This window comes from Cryptomeria japonica, chromosome 9 (genome assembly GCF_030272615.1).
Source record: "Cryptomeria japonica chromosome 9, Sugi_1.0, whole genome shotgun sequence".
Lineage (NCBI taxonomy): Eukaryota > Viridiplantae > Streptophyta > Pinopsida > Cupressales > Cupressaceae > Cryptomeria > Cryptomeria japonica.
The window spans coordinates 262,810,499-262,827,526 of record NC_081413.1 but is presented as its reverse complement, the minus strand read 5'-3'; the positions used below and the strand labels follow the sequence as shown (position 1 = coordinate 262,827,526).

The 17,028-nt window shown below is 38.1% G+C and overlaps 1 protein-coding gene across 1 annotated transcript in view; it reads left to right on the top strand.

The window, feature by feature from the left end:
- Positions 1 to 821: 821 nt before the first annotated feature.
- The window catches only part of LOC131061908 (F-box/kelch-repeat protein OR23), a 76,010-nt gene continuing 59,803 nt past the window's right edge, over positions 822 to 17,028 (top strand). The window contains exons 1-3 of the mRNA XM_057995756.2: positions 822 to 1,458; positions 2,237 to 2,524; positions 3,562 to 3,879. Of these exons, the coding sequence (XP_057851739.1) occupies positions 1,145 to 1,458; positions 2,237 to 2,524; positions 3,562 to 3,879 (920 nt within the window). The 5' untranslated portion in view covers positions 822 to 1,144. The remainder of the gene's footprint in view (positions 1,459 to 2,236; positions 2,525 to 3,561; positions 3,880 to 17,028) is intronic.

Sequence of the window (17,028 nt, the reverse complement as noted above, 5' to 3'; positions counted from 1 at the left end):
TTTTTTTTTTCACATTATCTTTTTTAAACACAAATTTAAATATAAAGAATATACACTTTGTAATGCATTTGATCTAATAGAATAAAGAAGAAGATAAAAATAAAATAAAAATATTACTATTATTCACTATTTCTATAATTCACCATAAAATTAGTCCAAAATAAAATAAATTATTTCAATAATTATAATAAATAGTTTAAACTAATAATAAATATCTTGGGTAATAAATAGTTAATTTCATAAAACATATATTATATATTTAAGATGAGTAAATCATTTATTAAAATTATAGATAAAATATCTTAAATACATTTAGTAAAACATATTAAACATAACAAAGTCTTTTCTTTTCTTTTTCTCTTTTTTCTTTCCCAATTTCTTTTTCCTTTTTTTTAATGATGGAGATGAATGGTTTGTTGTTAACAACTTGGAGCTTAGCTTTTTAATAACGCAAGCTCTCCATAATATCTTAAAATGGAGAATCAAGAGGAAATTGAGGCATTTGTTGAAAAAATTTGAGGAAGAAAATCAATCTTAAGACCTACATGAAACCAGCCCAAAACTCTTAACAATCTACATAGGGGAAGCATACCAGTACTACTAACACCGAGGGGGAGATTGTTGGCAAAATGGACAACGCTCCTCTCGAGATTCATAACAAAGGACTAACCGCCTCTCGTGCACTCAACCACAAACTGAACCAACAAAATAAAATTATTAAACCTCACAATAAATATATTTAACATACCTATACTAATTATGCTCATGTGTTGACATTTTGTTAATTCTAGACTAGTTTAAGCTTTGGGCTATTTCGTTGGGAACTTCAATCATTTTAAGTGAAGGAAAACCCACTCCGCAAGTTAAATGGGTCCCGTACGTCGCAACGCACACAGCGCAGTCAAAATTCAGGTAAAATGAAAGGCCAGACAAACCCAACACACCACCTCCAAGTGTCTTTGGTAAGATAAGCTTCCGGGGAATCGAACCCCCGACTTTCCTCTTCGCCAACAATTACCAGTAATTTGTGTTGCAATAAAGTAGCATGTAAATGATGCCGTCAAGCTCCAGTCTGTGGCACAAGAACAGCTGAAAGCAGAAGAAAAGAATCTCTAGAACATAACAAGAATTTTTCGATTTAACAATGCTTTTGGGGGCGGGTTCTTGTGAAAAAATTCTCGCCGAATATACCATAATCCCGGGCCTTCCGAATGACTTGGCCTGCCTCTGTTTAGCCTGCGTGCCGTTGCCACTGCACGGCCTTTTAAAGTCCGTCTCCAAGGCCTGGAGAGCTACTTTCTATTCGCAGTTTCTCTTCGATCTGCGCCAGAAATGGGGCAAACTCGAGGAATTCCTGTGCCTCTTCAGGGACGACCCGTCTCTAACACCGGGCGAGATTTTCGATCCGCAGACCGGTGCTTGGAGGCTCATTCCGCCCATGCCATGCGATCCTTACAGGTATCACCTTCCATAGTTTCTATTACAATTTGCATCAAACCAAAACATTGTTAGTTGGAGAATTTTTTATATGTTTATGAATTTGAGGGTCTTATATGTCAAAAGCTTTTGGAAGAAGCTGTGTATTTTGTTTGTATCATGGTTTCGCATCAAACTTCATAATTAATTATTAGGATGAGGAAATTAAGACATTAAGATTGCACAATTAGTTGAGTTCAAGGATTGGAAGAAGAAACTCGGCAAGTGCGGAAGCCAAGAAACATTGTTAAAATATTCGTTGTTACAGACCACAGAAACTTTTCTTTCCTAATACCATCAGGCATATGATTTTAAGGCGTGAAGTGAGAGAAGTAGTGAATTATGTGATTCTTGTGAAACTCTTTTCATTGTACAAGAAAAATTAAGATCATCACTTGACTAGGTTTCCGTTTACGATAAAGAGAAATCATTGTTCTGTAACCTTGTTGAACCCTCAGAATTATAATTCACGATATTAAAGAAAGCATTAATCTATAAATAAAAGAAAGAATTCTGGAAAATACTTACGAGGCATTTAATAAATAAGCGATGTTTTGGATCAGCTTAGGTGACACCTCTGTCTCCTTACGATCATGTTGTGTCATTTGAATGATATGTATCATAGATTTTTTCAAAAGTCTTTTTCCCAATTATAGATAGTAGAAGCCTTAAATCCCCTATAGCTTTATGAATTTTGAAATTTTAATAGAAGAAAACATTATTCTATACCCGAGTAACATAATTCTGTCATTGTATGCAGGTATGGACTCACAAATTTCGTGTCTGTGGCAGTGGGCAGTTACCTATATATCATTGGTGGTTCCCTCTTTGATGCCCGGAGCTTTCCCATGGATCGGCCAGTAGCTTCCCAGGCAGTGTACCGCTATGACCTGGTGCGCTGCCATTGGGAACGGCGGTCTAGCATGATAAATGCTAGGGGAAGTTTTGCCTGTGGGGTTTATAACAAGAACACAATTCTGGTGGCTGGTGGAGGGTCACGCCATGCACAATTCAGTGCTGGGGGAAGCAGGATTTCGTCAGCAGAAAGGTACTGCAGGAGCATTATATAATCAATACATGCCTAACTGTGATTTCGTATGTCTTGGTAACCATTATAACTTAATGCATGTACAAAATTAACAGTTGTATATGATGCATTTCTATATAAAGGTTAAAAATATAAGTTACTTACCTTAAATGACAATGCACAGATGTTAGTTTGACTTTAAACACTGAATTATAATGAAGTTGACGGATTGGAGACACTCTGGAAAAATGCTGGTAATATTACCTAATTCTTCCATGGAGGGGGCATTCTCGTATTACTCAGTGGATGCTGCTGACAAAGTCTGGGGGCATTTCTCTGTAAAATGGCCCGGTAGAATATTTTACGTTCTATTCTGGTATAACATTCTCAGAGTTTGAATAAACAAAAGTTAATATTTGAGAGAAGATTAACATATATTAATATATCTTAACTCCTTATCAAAAATTTCCTGAAATGAAGTGGCACTGCCATGCTCTAACCTGCTATCACTACATTTTCCTTCCCCATCATTTGCTTTTGAATTTGTATAAAGTATAAACAGATGTTAGTTAATTTCTGGGAGAGGATTAATATATGTAAATATGTCTTAACTCCTTATACCTGCCATCTGGCACAAAATTTTCCTGAAACAAAGTGGCACTGCCATGTTCTAGCTTCCCATCGCTACCCATTGCTTGCAATTCCCTTCCTGGAAAATTTTGTTAAAAGAAATATTCTATCATTTGCTTTTTCATTTTGTGCATTAGTTACGTGGGACTACCCTCAGCAAAAGAATAGTTGTTGTAACACCTTTCTTTAGTTCCTGCCCATAGAAAAGGAATGCACCTTATTCAACTAAGAGATGGAAAAATTAATTGTTTGGTAGACATATGTATGGGTGTAACTTGAGTATTGTGTGAAGAAGTTACAAATGAAATCCGTTCTTTGAGATATTTTATGATTAGAGTCCTACAAATGCAAATGTGTATTTTGTTTTCATTGATTTATATTATTGTGTTGATCATGCTCTTAGTTATGGGAAATTTTCCCTTTATCAGGTATGATATTGAGAAGGATAGGTGGATTTTTGAAGAAGAGATGCCCAGTGCTCGATCAGGCTGTGTAGGATTTGTGGTGGATGATGATTTTTGGGTTATGGGAGGGTATGGTATTTCAAAGACTGTCAGTGGGGTTTTGCCAGTAGATGAGTATTACAGAGGTGGGGAGATTTTTGGTGCCAGCAGTGGGAAATGGAGGGAATTGAGGCCAATGTGGGAGGAAGGCGAGAGATGGCGCCTTGGAAGAGTTGCTGTCATGGAGTCTAAAAATGGAGAACCTCCAAGTATTTTCATGCTTGAAAGCTTCCAGATTTGTAGGTCAGTTATTGTTTTCTCCTCTCTTTATTTTTTAAAAGTTATTTTGATTCAAGTGCACACAAAAGTTTATTGATCGTGCAATTAGAAGTAATTAGAAATGTGCTAAAACGTTCATAATTAAAATTTAAAAACATTTTTTCTTTTCATTTTTTATCAGTAAGTTGAGGGTTCTATTTGGGCCCTTACCTGTAAAATATATAAATGTTCACAAACAAAAAACTGGATAATCTAGAATCTAAGAAAAAGCTGTGGAGGCTACTAACTACCAATACAAAAATCTTGTTTCAACAGGAATCAACCCTACTAAAGACAAAAATCTACTTTACCACAACATTTGACCACCTTGGGATGCATACAAACAACCGAAAATTGCTTCCATGACCAAACTATCTGCAAAAATGAGATTGACCTGGATCTGCAGGAGCTGTTTGTAATAGGCTGACTCTAATGACCACAAAAAACTTTCCAATCACCCCTGAAGAATTTTGACAAACAGTTGTTGTGCAATGCCCTGTGGACTGAATTTCTTTTCAAAGAATTGTTTAATTGTTTAGTTGTCACCTAGTGCGTTTTTTGAGGTTTATAGCATTCTTCCAATTTAGAGTGAATGAATAATAGCAGCAAGCTCAACAAAATTAACTTAAGCACAACAACATTTCAAACTATTTGAGTATATATTGTTATCATCTCCAAAATTACACAGTACGAAAATAATATTACTACTGTCTTCAGCTTAATAGCTCCAAATTTGTTTATTCTTAATTCCAATGTGTAAGGCAAGATGAACCTGTTTACAAAACTGAAAGAAATGTAGTCCAGCAGCTGACTGTGAACTTATCTTGACATACAACGTCTACAACACTAAACTGCTCCCACGTCCAAAAACCAAGGCCCAGTCCGCTTCATTGCTTGATTCCCATTGCCAGTTCAGTGGCCACAACCATCCACACCCAGGCTGAAGATGTGGGAACACCCACAAGTCGCCCAACCCTTTCTGTTTGTCACGGACACCATTCACAAGTGCTGGAAGTTCGCTCAGGCCCATAGACACGACTGGTTAAGAGTATACATCAAAACATTTCTCCTCCAATGCTGCAGCTTCTATGATGACTGCCTGGTCACTTGGAATGCAGACCACGTCCCCACTACCATCCACTGCTACCTGCACACTGCCAAACTTAACTGCGTTGGATTACTGGATTCTCAGTCGCAGGTAATGCCGTAGCTAACTTGGGCTATACAGCTGAATGTACTTAGTTACGCCCAGTAAACAAATGCTGCTGGGTTCGAAACCTTTCACCAATGGCTTCTAGGCACTAGAATGAAGGTGCAAAGTAAACAAATGATGACTATCGAACTCACCTTGCTGAGAATACCACTGTTCATTGCTCCAAATGAATCAAATCAATCTTCCATTAAGAACTTATCTCTCAGATTTGATCTTTCACAAATGTGGGAAATGTTGCTGATGAGGGTGTTCATCCCCAAAAGCCAAATATTTCCAGATTTTCTCCAGAAATTCAGTTTCATGAATTCCAAGAACACAATTTCCAAGATGAGTTTCCAGCATTCAATGCCTTCATTTATTACTTCATTTTGGCTCCAATCCCAATGCATCACGAATGTGGGATAAATGTAAAATAGAATAAAATATTATTATCCCCTTGTGTCTCCACAAAGAAGGGGTACTTTTAATAATTTCTTTTTTAACATTAGCTTCAGCATTAAATAACCCCTTAAGTTAAATAATTAAATTTAACTTTAGAAACTTTTTATTTTTGACTGAATAAATAATTCCCCCATTTAAAATGCAATCCAGGAGAATAATTAAATGCACCAAAATGAAGTTAACCAAAATTGCTCCAAAATTTCCCAACACTCTGCCCAAATTGACTTACTATAAATAGTAAGTTCCAGGAAACCCTATCAAAACAACTCCGATTGGCCCGAAACTGAATTTGCCTAGGCCAAAACCATCACCGATCCCTGCAAAGTCCCGGTTAGCCCTCAGGACCATGGTAAAACGGGCTAACGACAACTCGCCTCTTGACTGCTAAAAAGGGGACATTACACTGTTGTAACACCCCTTGTAATGTCCCTTTTTGTAAATGCCCTAGTTTTTGCCCAGTTATATATGTAAATTTGCTGCCCAGTTTAATTTTATTGTAGGCTGCAAGTATATTCCTTGATCGAATGCCTTTTTATCTTTACTTCTTCGATGCTGTTTTAAGTATTTGTTTCTGTATTGTTTGCTGCTGATTGGATTGAGTGCAGACTGTATTTAATGAGTTCTGCTCCTAATTCTGTTCTAAATTGGAATAATATTCTGTGATCTACTCCCAGAAATAACTCCAAATGATCTCTCTTATATACATGTAAATGCACCCATTAATCCAAGGGATGCAACCCCTCATACAGGTTGGCCAGGATAGGATTTTATTTTATTTTTATTTCCCTTCACCAAGTTGGGCGCTCATCTTGATAAGGTTGGTCCAAGACAACTTTGGTTTATTTAATTTTATTTCAAATTCATCATTCCCTAAGAGGGGCGAACATAACAAGGGGGTTGGCCTAAAATATGTAGCCCTTAAGTCAACCCTACTCTATTTATTGCCTAAGCTATGATCTGTCTTACATTACTTCCCTAGGTCGGTCCTAATATATGCAAAGTATCGCCTAGTTTTAGATTATTAATGCTGCTATGGTTTGTTTGTCTAAGTCTCCACGGTAGGGGCATGACAGTCTGCCCTTTCCAAAATTGCTTGTCCTCAAGCAATGTCAACTTTATCCCAATCCTATCCCTTGGAGATTTGTCGTCTCTAGATGCTTCATGGGATGTGATTAGCTTCTGCTGCGCAACTCTGATATTAACTCAACTTGCAATTTTGAATTGAGATATGTTTTGTCTCTACTCCCAGGTGGGGCGTCTCAATAATTCCCTTTTGGTTCGCTTTTCTTATTCTAAAAAATAGGAATCTTATGATGATAGGAATATGCTTATAGTAATCATAGATATTAATGGAGTAGACATTCTGGAAATACATTAGGTATGAGCCAAACACGGAGCTTACACATAAAAACACGAAGCATGCATAAGGATATATGTAAACACGGAGCATACACACAAAGGCACATATTGTTAGATCCCTTCTTATTGACTAGAATGCATCCATAGATTTACCCTAGTACTTCAACACATTAGGATTTGGGATCAACCTGTTTATGCAAGGAAACAACAATTCCAGCAATAACATGCTCTATTTATCATTAATGTTTTAAGAAATAATGAGCATTTAGTGAATAAGAAGATAATGATAAACATTATGACTAGCTAATTATACTATAACCAATCATGGCTTAGTTCAGTAGGAAACTCGAAAGGGCGTCAGTAAATTGCCCAATCCAACTAAGCTTGAGAGCATGCAACATCCAAGTCATGGCCATTTGCCTCACATCTCACAAGTGGCAGGAATGTCTAACTATGACTAGTTCTATCCCTTGGGGTAGAAGTTTAAATTTGACATGTTACAATTTTAATTGTGGAGATTGGCTGGATGATTTGTTTCTAGATCTTGAGGATGCAAGGGTGTCATAGCCACTAGATTTGTTCCTCCACAAAGCTCCATTTGTTTATTGTCCATTTTTCCTTTGATTGGTTGATTTTAAGATCTCCTTCATCGTGCCTTATTTTCTTGTTTGGGTTTTTTTCTTCCCCTTTTCTTCTTTCTCCATTGGATATTGCTTCTATATTATGGGCTTGGCTTCTTTTCCCACATATATGCCCTGGTTCCCATTTTTCTTTACATTTGAAACACAAGTTTTTCTTTTTGAGATCTTTTAGATTACAAACATGTTCACGTCTCCATTCATCTTTGCATTTATGGCACACCTTTTTCTCTCTACCCTTGTCTTGCTCACAAATATGCCCAAGCCTCTATTCTCCTTTGCATTAGAAGCATAAGTTCTTGCTTCTTAAGTCATCACGTCATATCTAGAGAGAAAGGTTCTCTTATGCCCTTCTTTATCATAGAAGGTTTTGTCTTTTGATATTGTGTGTTTAAAGTATCCCTTTTCCCTTGTTTGGGCAGCATTTAGCTGTGTGGCTTTTAGGATTGCCTCTTGGAGTGTGGTTGAGTTGAAGGTGCTTACAAGGCCATGGATTGTACTTGATAACCCTTCTATAAATAGATATGTGAGCCTTTCCTTGGATATTCCAGGAACCATAATTGCTAGTCTTTGGAACTCTGTCACACAATCTTCAGGGGTTCCTTCTTGCCTTATTTTTGTTAATTCTTTAAAGTACCTTTGGGATGTTTTTGTTCATTACAAGGCCATGGATTGTACTTGATAACCCTTCTATAAATAGATATGTGAGCCTTTCCTTGGATATTCCAGGAACCATAATTGCTAGTCTTTGGAACTCTGTCACACAATCTTTAGGGGTTCCTTCTTGCCTTATTTTTGTTAACTCTTTAAAGTACCTTTGGGATGTTTTTGTTCAAACCTCTTAATGAGCTCTTTCTTGAAGGCATTGTAGGTCTTTATGCTTCAATGGTTTTGGGTGATTAAGCCATGGTGCCACCAATCATGAGTGACCCCTTCTAGATGCAATATGGCAAATGTAATGGCATCTTCTTATAACATGGTGCTTAGGGTTGAGTAGGTTTCTAGTTTTAGGATCCATGCACGAGCCATGATTTTTCTTTTCCTGTCAAAGTTTGGGATGGTCAATTTTCCTGCTCTGTGTTGTAAATCTTGATTAGTTTGAATTTTCTCCTTTCTATGATTCCTTCTTGCCTCCGCCTCACAATACATCATGAATGGAATGCTCCTCTTGACTTCAGGGTCAAGCCTTGCATATGCTTGGGCAAGTTCATTTAAATCAAGAATGGGTGTATTAATCTCCCCTTCCCTTGACGGCCCTTCCCTAGTTAAGAAGGGAGGTCGAGTTGGGGTTGACCCTAGTGTAGTTCTATTGTCACTTTTGGATTGGCTAGGGGTGACATCTCTCCCATTTTCTGGGCTGGATCTAAGAGTACTTATGATGGTATTTATGGTTTGCAGGGCTTGGGCTGTTTGCTCCATGGAGGCCCTAAATTCATGTTCCATTTGTTCACTCCTCGTGTGGTCTTGGTTGTGGTTATTGCTTGTGGCATTTTTCTTCTTTTCCCACTCTAGAGCTCTCAAAGCCCTTTGAGGAAGTTTCATCAATTTCTTTTTGTCCCTTAGGCTGGCAGAATCATGCTCTGATACCACTTGTAATGTCTCTTTTTGTAAATGCCCTAGTTTTTGCCCAAATATATATGTAACTCTGCTGCCCATTTTAATTAAGTGTAGGTTGCAAGTATATTTCTTGATCGAATGCCTTTTTATCTTCTCTTCTTCAATGCTGTTTTAACTTTTAAGTATTTATTTCTGTATCGTTCACTACTTATTGGATTGGGTGGAGACTGTATTTAATGAGTTCTGCTCCTAATTCTGTTCTGAATCGGAATAATATTCCGTGATCTTGTCCCTGAAATAACTCCAAATGATCTCTCTTATATACATGTAAATACACTCCTTAACCCAAGGGATGCAACTCCTCCTACAGGTCAGCCAGGATAGCATTTTATTTCTTTTTTATTTCCCTTCACCAAGGTGGGCGCTCATCTTTATGAGGTCGGCCCATGGCAAGTTTGGTTTATTTAATTTTGTTTCTAATTCATCATTCCTTAAGAGGGGTGAACATAACAAGTGGGTCAGCCCTAAATATGTAGCCCTTGTTCAAGTAGGCCCTACTCTATTTATTGCCTAAGCTGCAATCTGTCTTACATTACTGCCCTAGGTTGGCCCTAATATATGCAAAGCATCACCCAGTTTTAGGTTATTAATACTGTAATGAACCTTTGCTGTACCTGCCTCGCCTTCCTGATAATTAGGGCCTGATCTATCCACCGAAGGTTGGATTTAGGCCCACAAAAGGATTTACGGTTTCCTGCAACATTTATATATTTCAGCAGTAATATTAGATCAGTGGCATAATTATTGCAGCACAAAATACATACACGACCCATTCTAGATTTTGAGGACTTTCGAGGTTAGCTGGGCTACCCATCCAGACCCATCCCGTCTCTTAGGGCTAATAGGGCCACTTGAGGATGGGCCCAACATACCCCTGGCTTGCACTCATTATCTTGAATGTACTAACAAACAGAGGATGTCATGAAGATAATAAATGCCTACAGAAAACATAGATTCATGACTATATTACTTGGTTAACATTTATCCATTATATATAAATTTGTATGGATTAATTCATTATATTTGTGCCTAGTTGCAGAAACATGACTATCATTAATTAGTATTCCTTTTCTTTACTTATTAGTTGTGTCTGAGAATGAATGAATTATTTTTTTATTCTTCTGTCTGTCACTAAAGTGTATTTTAATGCAGCATACTAAACCTGATATTGCAGGTTACCTATCTAGTGTGAAGATTAAGTTCATTTTACCCTTTTGTACATTACAGATGTTCTTAGTTCATTTGGCAAGACATTTTTAGGCATGGAACCGATTTAGCAATTAATCTGGGCCACTAGTTAAATTGTATTCATTACTGTTATATGAGGAATGAAAGCAGATTTAATACAACTTGCACAGAGACATACTTCATCATTTCGACATTTAAGCGGATTGGCCTGGGGACATACCAGCCTGCTGGCGATGGGGAGGGATGCTTACTAGGCGCTGGTTCTTCATCGCTGGGAAGAACCAGCGACTAGCCCTTTCACATCGTCTGCTGACTGATGCATTCCCATGGCAGTCCTCATGGTTGTCTAGGCATCATAAATAATGAAAACTGAAATAAATATTATTGCTGAGTAACGAAGTTACCCGTTGGACGCTTCTCCTTGCCCTTCTCTCCTTGTCACCTCCTCTCCCGTGTTTCCTTGGGGTGCGGGTTTATACCTCTTTGAAACCACGCGATTCCCCTTGAAACATGGCGTCTATTTCAGAGGTGGCTTGGGAATGGACGCGTCCTTTCATCACTCTCACTAGTTAAGATAAAACGTATTTTAAGCGGTAAAAATAATTTATGTATTGAAGATATATATATTTATGTACATGTATTGTTTAATGTTTCTAATCATTGTCTGCTGTCTACATGAGAATATGACAAATACTGCTATGGTTGGTTTGTCTAAGTCTCCATGGCAGGGGCATGACACCGCTGCTGCTAGCCTGCCGGATCTCTTAGTCCCTCTACTAGATGCCACTGGGCTACCTGACTCTAGAAAAGTTTGCTTCTTAGCATGAATAAAACCATTTTTGGTTAAAGCTGGCAAAGTGAACAAGTTCGACACTTCCAAACAATTGTCCCTCAAGATAATTCTTAGCCCATTGATGTACATGGCCAGATTGTGGCAAAAAGAAGCAAGCTCCTCTGTTTGGGAGTGCATCACCTATCTCTCCCTTCAATGTATCACAACCTCTTCTGCTGGTCTTTGAATCTTTGAATTGGATCTTCCTCAGCCTCTACAAATCCCTTCCCTGAGCTTTCACACAGAATCACATTCTTTGCACCTGTATAAACTCTGCTTCACCTCTGCATTTGTAGGCTAGCATTCAATTTGTCCTTAAAATTGGCCAAAATGGAAGGTCTAATCCAGAGCATTCCCGTATTTCTCAGTCTATCTATCTCAAGAATTAGCTTAACAAACTTAAGGGTGCCCATGTTGGTCATGACAAAAGTATTTCATAGAAGGCAATATGAACAGCCCATTTATAAGGCAAGTCATGGGAGGAACAACCATGCTACATTCTTAATGAGGAAAATTTGAACTGGCCCCATGCAAGAGAGTCTTTTTGTCCAAACCTACACCATTTAACACTCCGAAGAAAGAGATAGGTTGATACAGTTAAGGATAGGGGGTTAAGATAATGACAACCAGATCATTGGAGCATGAAACCACATTCAATGCAAATGATGTAAAATATAGCATAGCGGAACTTAAAATGAAGCAAACTACATTCACCATGATCAAAGATGATGCTTAAATTTTCTCCAAACACATGTTTATCAAAATAGTCATTAATCAACTCTCCGAACAGTTGTAAATCAACTCAACCCAATTCCCAAAACAAGGTAGGCAGTATGGAATTTGTGAGTTTGAGCCTTGGTAACATGCTGAGATGCTTGATTGGTGTAAACTGAAACTGTGGGATTTAGTACTTGCACAGGTTGAGTTTGCTTACAACAACTGAGTAAATTGAAGTACCATGAAGAACCCCTTCCAAATAGTATGTGTATGCAATCCAAGAGTGTTCACCAAGTTGAGGAGTGTAAGCTGGTTTTGGATAAGAGGAGTGCTGAAGTGGAAGATTATGCAGAATATCTGCAAGAAATTCATCACCATTTAAAGGAGAATTTAGAAAGAGTACAAGCTATAGGCAAAATGCTGATCACAGGAAAAAGGAACAAGATTTTCAATTGGGTGAGTCTTGGCTCATTTAAGAAAAGTTGGATTTCCATAGAAAATCTACAAGAAGCTGAAGTGGAAGAAAATTGGACTTTGCAAAGTCCTACACAAAGTTCTCAGTTAATGCATATGGGATTGAATTGTCTGATGGGGTCAACATCTTCCCAATCTTCAACATTTCCACCCTTATCCATTTCACGAGGGACAGCCATGTGAGGGAAGGGCTGATCCATTCAGCTATAGCAGATTGGAAACTGAACAAAATGAAATTGAGGCCGCGATTGATTCAAGGGTGACCGAAAGGACACAAGGAAATGAATACAAGTTGTACTTGGGAAAATGGAGTTGTAGAACAGTGGAGGGTTCAATTTGAATGTGTGAATCTGAGTTTGGTAGATGTGGCCAATCTTTCGAAGACCTTGTGCATTTCATCAGCTGGAGTTCATAATTACTTTTCTATTACCCTGGGTTTTTGTTGTACAAGTATCAAGGCAAACTAGCAATCTGTATAAAAAAAGAATCTTGTTGGATTTAATAATTCAGCATATCATATAATGAGCAACTTGGCCCTGTCATCTGTTTCTAATCCACCCATTTGCAGTCCCTTAATTTATGCCAGACTGAAATCCAACTCAATGATCAAGCAGTAGAAATGGCTGCAAAGAACTTCCATGATTTCAATGCTATATACCTCTTGAACAACACACAACTGACAGATGTATCTCTTCTCACATCTTTCTATCAGAGAAGTCCAACAAACTGAGGCATCAAAAAAATTGCTGTGGCTGCAGTAGAGCTACATTTCACAGAGCTTTAGTGGTGCTGACTTGTAATTGCTGCCACTTGCAATCTTTGAATGTGGGCTGCTGTGATAGAGGTCAAGGGCCCCATTGATTCTTTTTTAAATGCTTCTTAGGAACTGTTTTGCTGAGTGTATTGCAAAAACATGAAGGATCTGGAGTTCGGGAATTTTCTAAGGGAAAAAATAGAGATAAATTTGATTTGGGTTTTTCATTTTATTGAAGAACTCATCTTTGAATTTACTACAACAATTTATTTGTGGTAAGATTTTAATTGTCTGGTTTCAGGTGAACTGTTTGACTTAGATAAAATGCTTGAACAAAATTCCACATTGACTATTTTCTTTGGGGAGTTGGCTGATTTCTGACGTTTTTATAATTGTTGCTTGGAGAACATTCAAGTATCATCTTTGATCTTGGTAAGTGTAGTTTGCTTCATTTTAAGTCCACTTGTATACTTTTGAAGGAGGAAAAACCCATCCTAAATTGAATGTTTTATGTCATCTGCATTGCATGTGGTTTTAGGACCTCTCTTTGGAATGTATTGTAGAATGGATAGCAAAAACATGATCTAGAGTTTGGAATGCTTCTAAGGGAGATTGAGAATAGATTAGATGTGGGTTTCTAATTTTATTGAAGGATCCATCCTTGAATTCACAACATGAATTTATTTGTGGTAAAATCTTAATTGTCCAAATTCAGGCTAATTGTTTGACAAAATGCCTGAATTAAATTCCACATTGCCTTATGTTGTTTTGGGAGTTGAGTTTGGTTGATTTATGACTATTGTGCTGAATGTATGCTTGGAGAACATCAAAGTATTATCTTTGAGCTTCGTAAATGTAGTTAACTTCATTTTATGTTCATTTATACGTTTTTCGAATGAGAATTATTTTTCTACAGGAGTTGCTAACCTCTGCAGATGTCTCACACCAACCTGTTGTGACCTTTTTCACACATCGCCCCATTGCAAATGGGGACCCTCTCTTTTCCTGCTTTCTAGGATTTTGTTAGTATCCTGTGACCTTTTGCTGCAGTTTCACCAAGCCTTGTCCAGTTCAGAGCATTTCAGGCCCCGACAATTGAAAGTTAGTTTTTGCAAGTTATGTGATTCCAAAATGTGAACACCACCAAAGTGCTTAGAGAGGCCAAAGGATGAAGATCGCAATTGATTTGGACGAATTTGGACAACTTTCTATTTTTAGAAAGTTTGCTTTTTTGCTTTTTCCTATTTTTTACGAAGTTTTGTTTTTGACATTTTTAGCCCGATCCTTGGTATGGCTATTTTTAGAAAGTTTTTCCTATTTTTAGGGATGTCTGCTTTTTGCTTTTTCGGGATGCAAACCTAGGGTTTACACTTGCACCATCAACCAGCTTCGACCAGATCTCGAAAATTCCAAGTTTTGACCTAAAAAAGCTGAATCCCTAGATTTTAAGCTTTTTGCTTTTTCTAGGATGCAAACCTAGGGTTTACACTTGTAATACTGACCGGCCTCGACTGGAACTCGAAAATTCCAAGTTTTGACCTAAAAAGCTGAAATCCCTAGATTTTAGGCTTTTTTGCTTTTTCAGATGATCCACCTAAGCACGGATTTCAAATTTCAAGTTAATCCGGTTAAATTAAATTAAACTGTGAAATTTTGAAATTTCTTTGAAAATTCTTCTAAGTTTGGCTAACAAGGGTTTTGAAGTGTTTCTGCAGGTTCAAACCCCATCACGAAGGTTGAAGAGGCCATGAAGGTGCCAAGCTCAAAGTCCGCCATGCCAAGGGAGGTCATGTGGGTGCTGAGGTTAAAGTCCACCATGCCAATGGAGGTCATGTGGGCGCCTTGCCTAAAGTCTGCCATGAGTTGGGAGGTCACATGGGTGCCCACTCCAAAGTCCGCTCCACCTAAGGAGACCATGGAGGAGCAAGGGTTAAAGTCCGCCCAAGATCAAAGGAGGTCACATGGGCGCAAGGCTTGAAGTCCGCCCAAGGCATAGGAGGGGCCATGAAGGAGGTAACAACAAAGTCCGCCCAACCATGAAGAGGCCAATCTAAAGTCCGCCCAAGTTTGAAGGGGCCACGAAGGAGCACTCTCCAAAGTCCGCCCAAGGTTGGGAGGCTAAGGAGGAGGAGTGATCAAAGTCCGCCCGAGGAGAAGCACTAGAAGTCCGCCCAAGATGGAGAAGACACCAAAGTCCGCCATAGTCATGTGGAAACCTTGCTAGAAGTCCGCCCAAGATGCTAAGTCACGCAAGAGGAGTGTAGCTTGAAGTCCGCCCAAGGAAGAAGGAGACCATGAAGGGGCTAAGGTTGAAGTCCGCCCAAGGAGGAAGGAGACCATGAAGGCGCTAAGGCCAAAGTCCGCCCAAGGAGGAAGGAGACCATGAAGGCGCTAAGGCCAAAGTCCACCCTACCTTGATGGAGACCATGGAGGAGCAAGGGTTGAAGTCCGCCCAAGTCTATAGAGGTCACATGGGTGTTAAGGTCAAGGTCCGCCATAGGCTAGGAGGTGTCTCCAAAGTCCGCTCAAGGAAGGAGCTAACAACAAAGTCCGCCCAAGCTTGCCAAGTGTTGGGAGCAACCTCCAAAGTCCGCCATAGGCTAGGAGGGTCCATGGGTGTCATAGCCAAAGTCCGCTAGGATGATGGAGACCTTGAAGGTGCCTACTACAAAGTCCGCCAAGGTAAAGGAGGCCATGGAGGAGTCAACATCAAAGTTCGCCCCAATGCCTTAGTCAAATTTTCACGTTGATAGAGGCCATGAAGGAGTTCTAGCCAAAGTTCGCCATACCCTGGAGATGTGTTTAAAGTTTGCCAAAATTTGAAAAAGATGGAGATAAAATTCGAAAAATCAACCTACACATGGAAGGTCAAACAAAGTCAACAAAATCCATAGAGATTTCAAATTAAATCCAAAAAGAGGAAATATCTAAATAAAAAAAAAAATCCTCAAAATAAATCCAAAATGGAAAGTTTTTTTTTGAGAATATTGAGGGAATATTAAAAATTTATTAAGATATTAATTCAAAATGGAAAGTTTTTTTGAAAGGGAATATTGGAGGATTAATGAATATCTTCAAACTTAAATCAAAATGGAAAGTTTTTTTTAGAATTACAAGTATGAGTTGGATGATTTTAGGGGTTTTTTTTCTTAGAACTTGTCTACAAATACTTCATTATCAAATTCATTATTACATCAAGAAGTTCAAAATTACTAAGGAGAGCTTAGTAAAGTATGTCAGTTTGAAGATCATCTGGAGGAGATTCTAGATATTGTTGGAAGTGGGATAATATTTTTTTTTGGCAAAAGGCTTACAGATTTCTGGAGAAAGGCATCTTTTTTGAATTTTCTCAATATTTTGGAGAAAACTCTAGCCTTATTCCTATCCAAGTCGGAGGTAAAACTAAAATTGTGAATTTTCTGAATATTTTTCGGAATTTAATAAATGATTTTATTCAAAAAAATTTTGGAGAAAGAAAATTCAATTTTTTTGGCTAAGTATGAAAGTTTTTGAAAATTTTAAACACTTGATGGTGACTTCAACCAGCTTCAAGGCTGAGGGTCTGGAGGTGAAAATTCAATTTTTTTGCCTAAGTATGAAAAACTTTCGAAAGTTTTAACACTTGATGGTAACTTCAACCGACCTCAAGGCGTTTTTTGGCTAAGTATGAAAATTTTCGAAAGTTTTAAACACTTGATGGTGACTTCAACTAGCTTCAAGGCTGAGGGTCTGGAGGTGAAAATTCAATTTTTTTGGCTAAGTATGAAATTTTTTGAAAGTTTTAACACTTGATGGTGACTTCAACTAGCTTCAAGGCTGAGGGTCTGGAGGTGAAAGTTCAACTTTTGTGGCTAAGTAATGAGAGTGAAAAAATGAAAATTTTCCAACACTTAGCCATTTC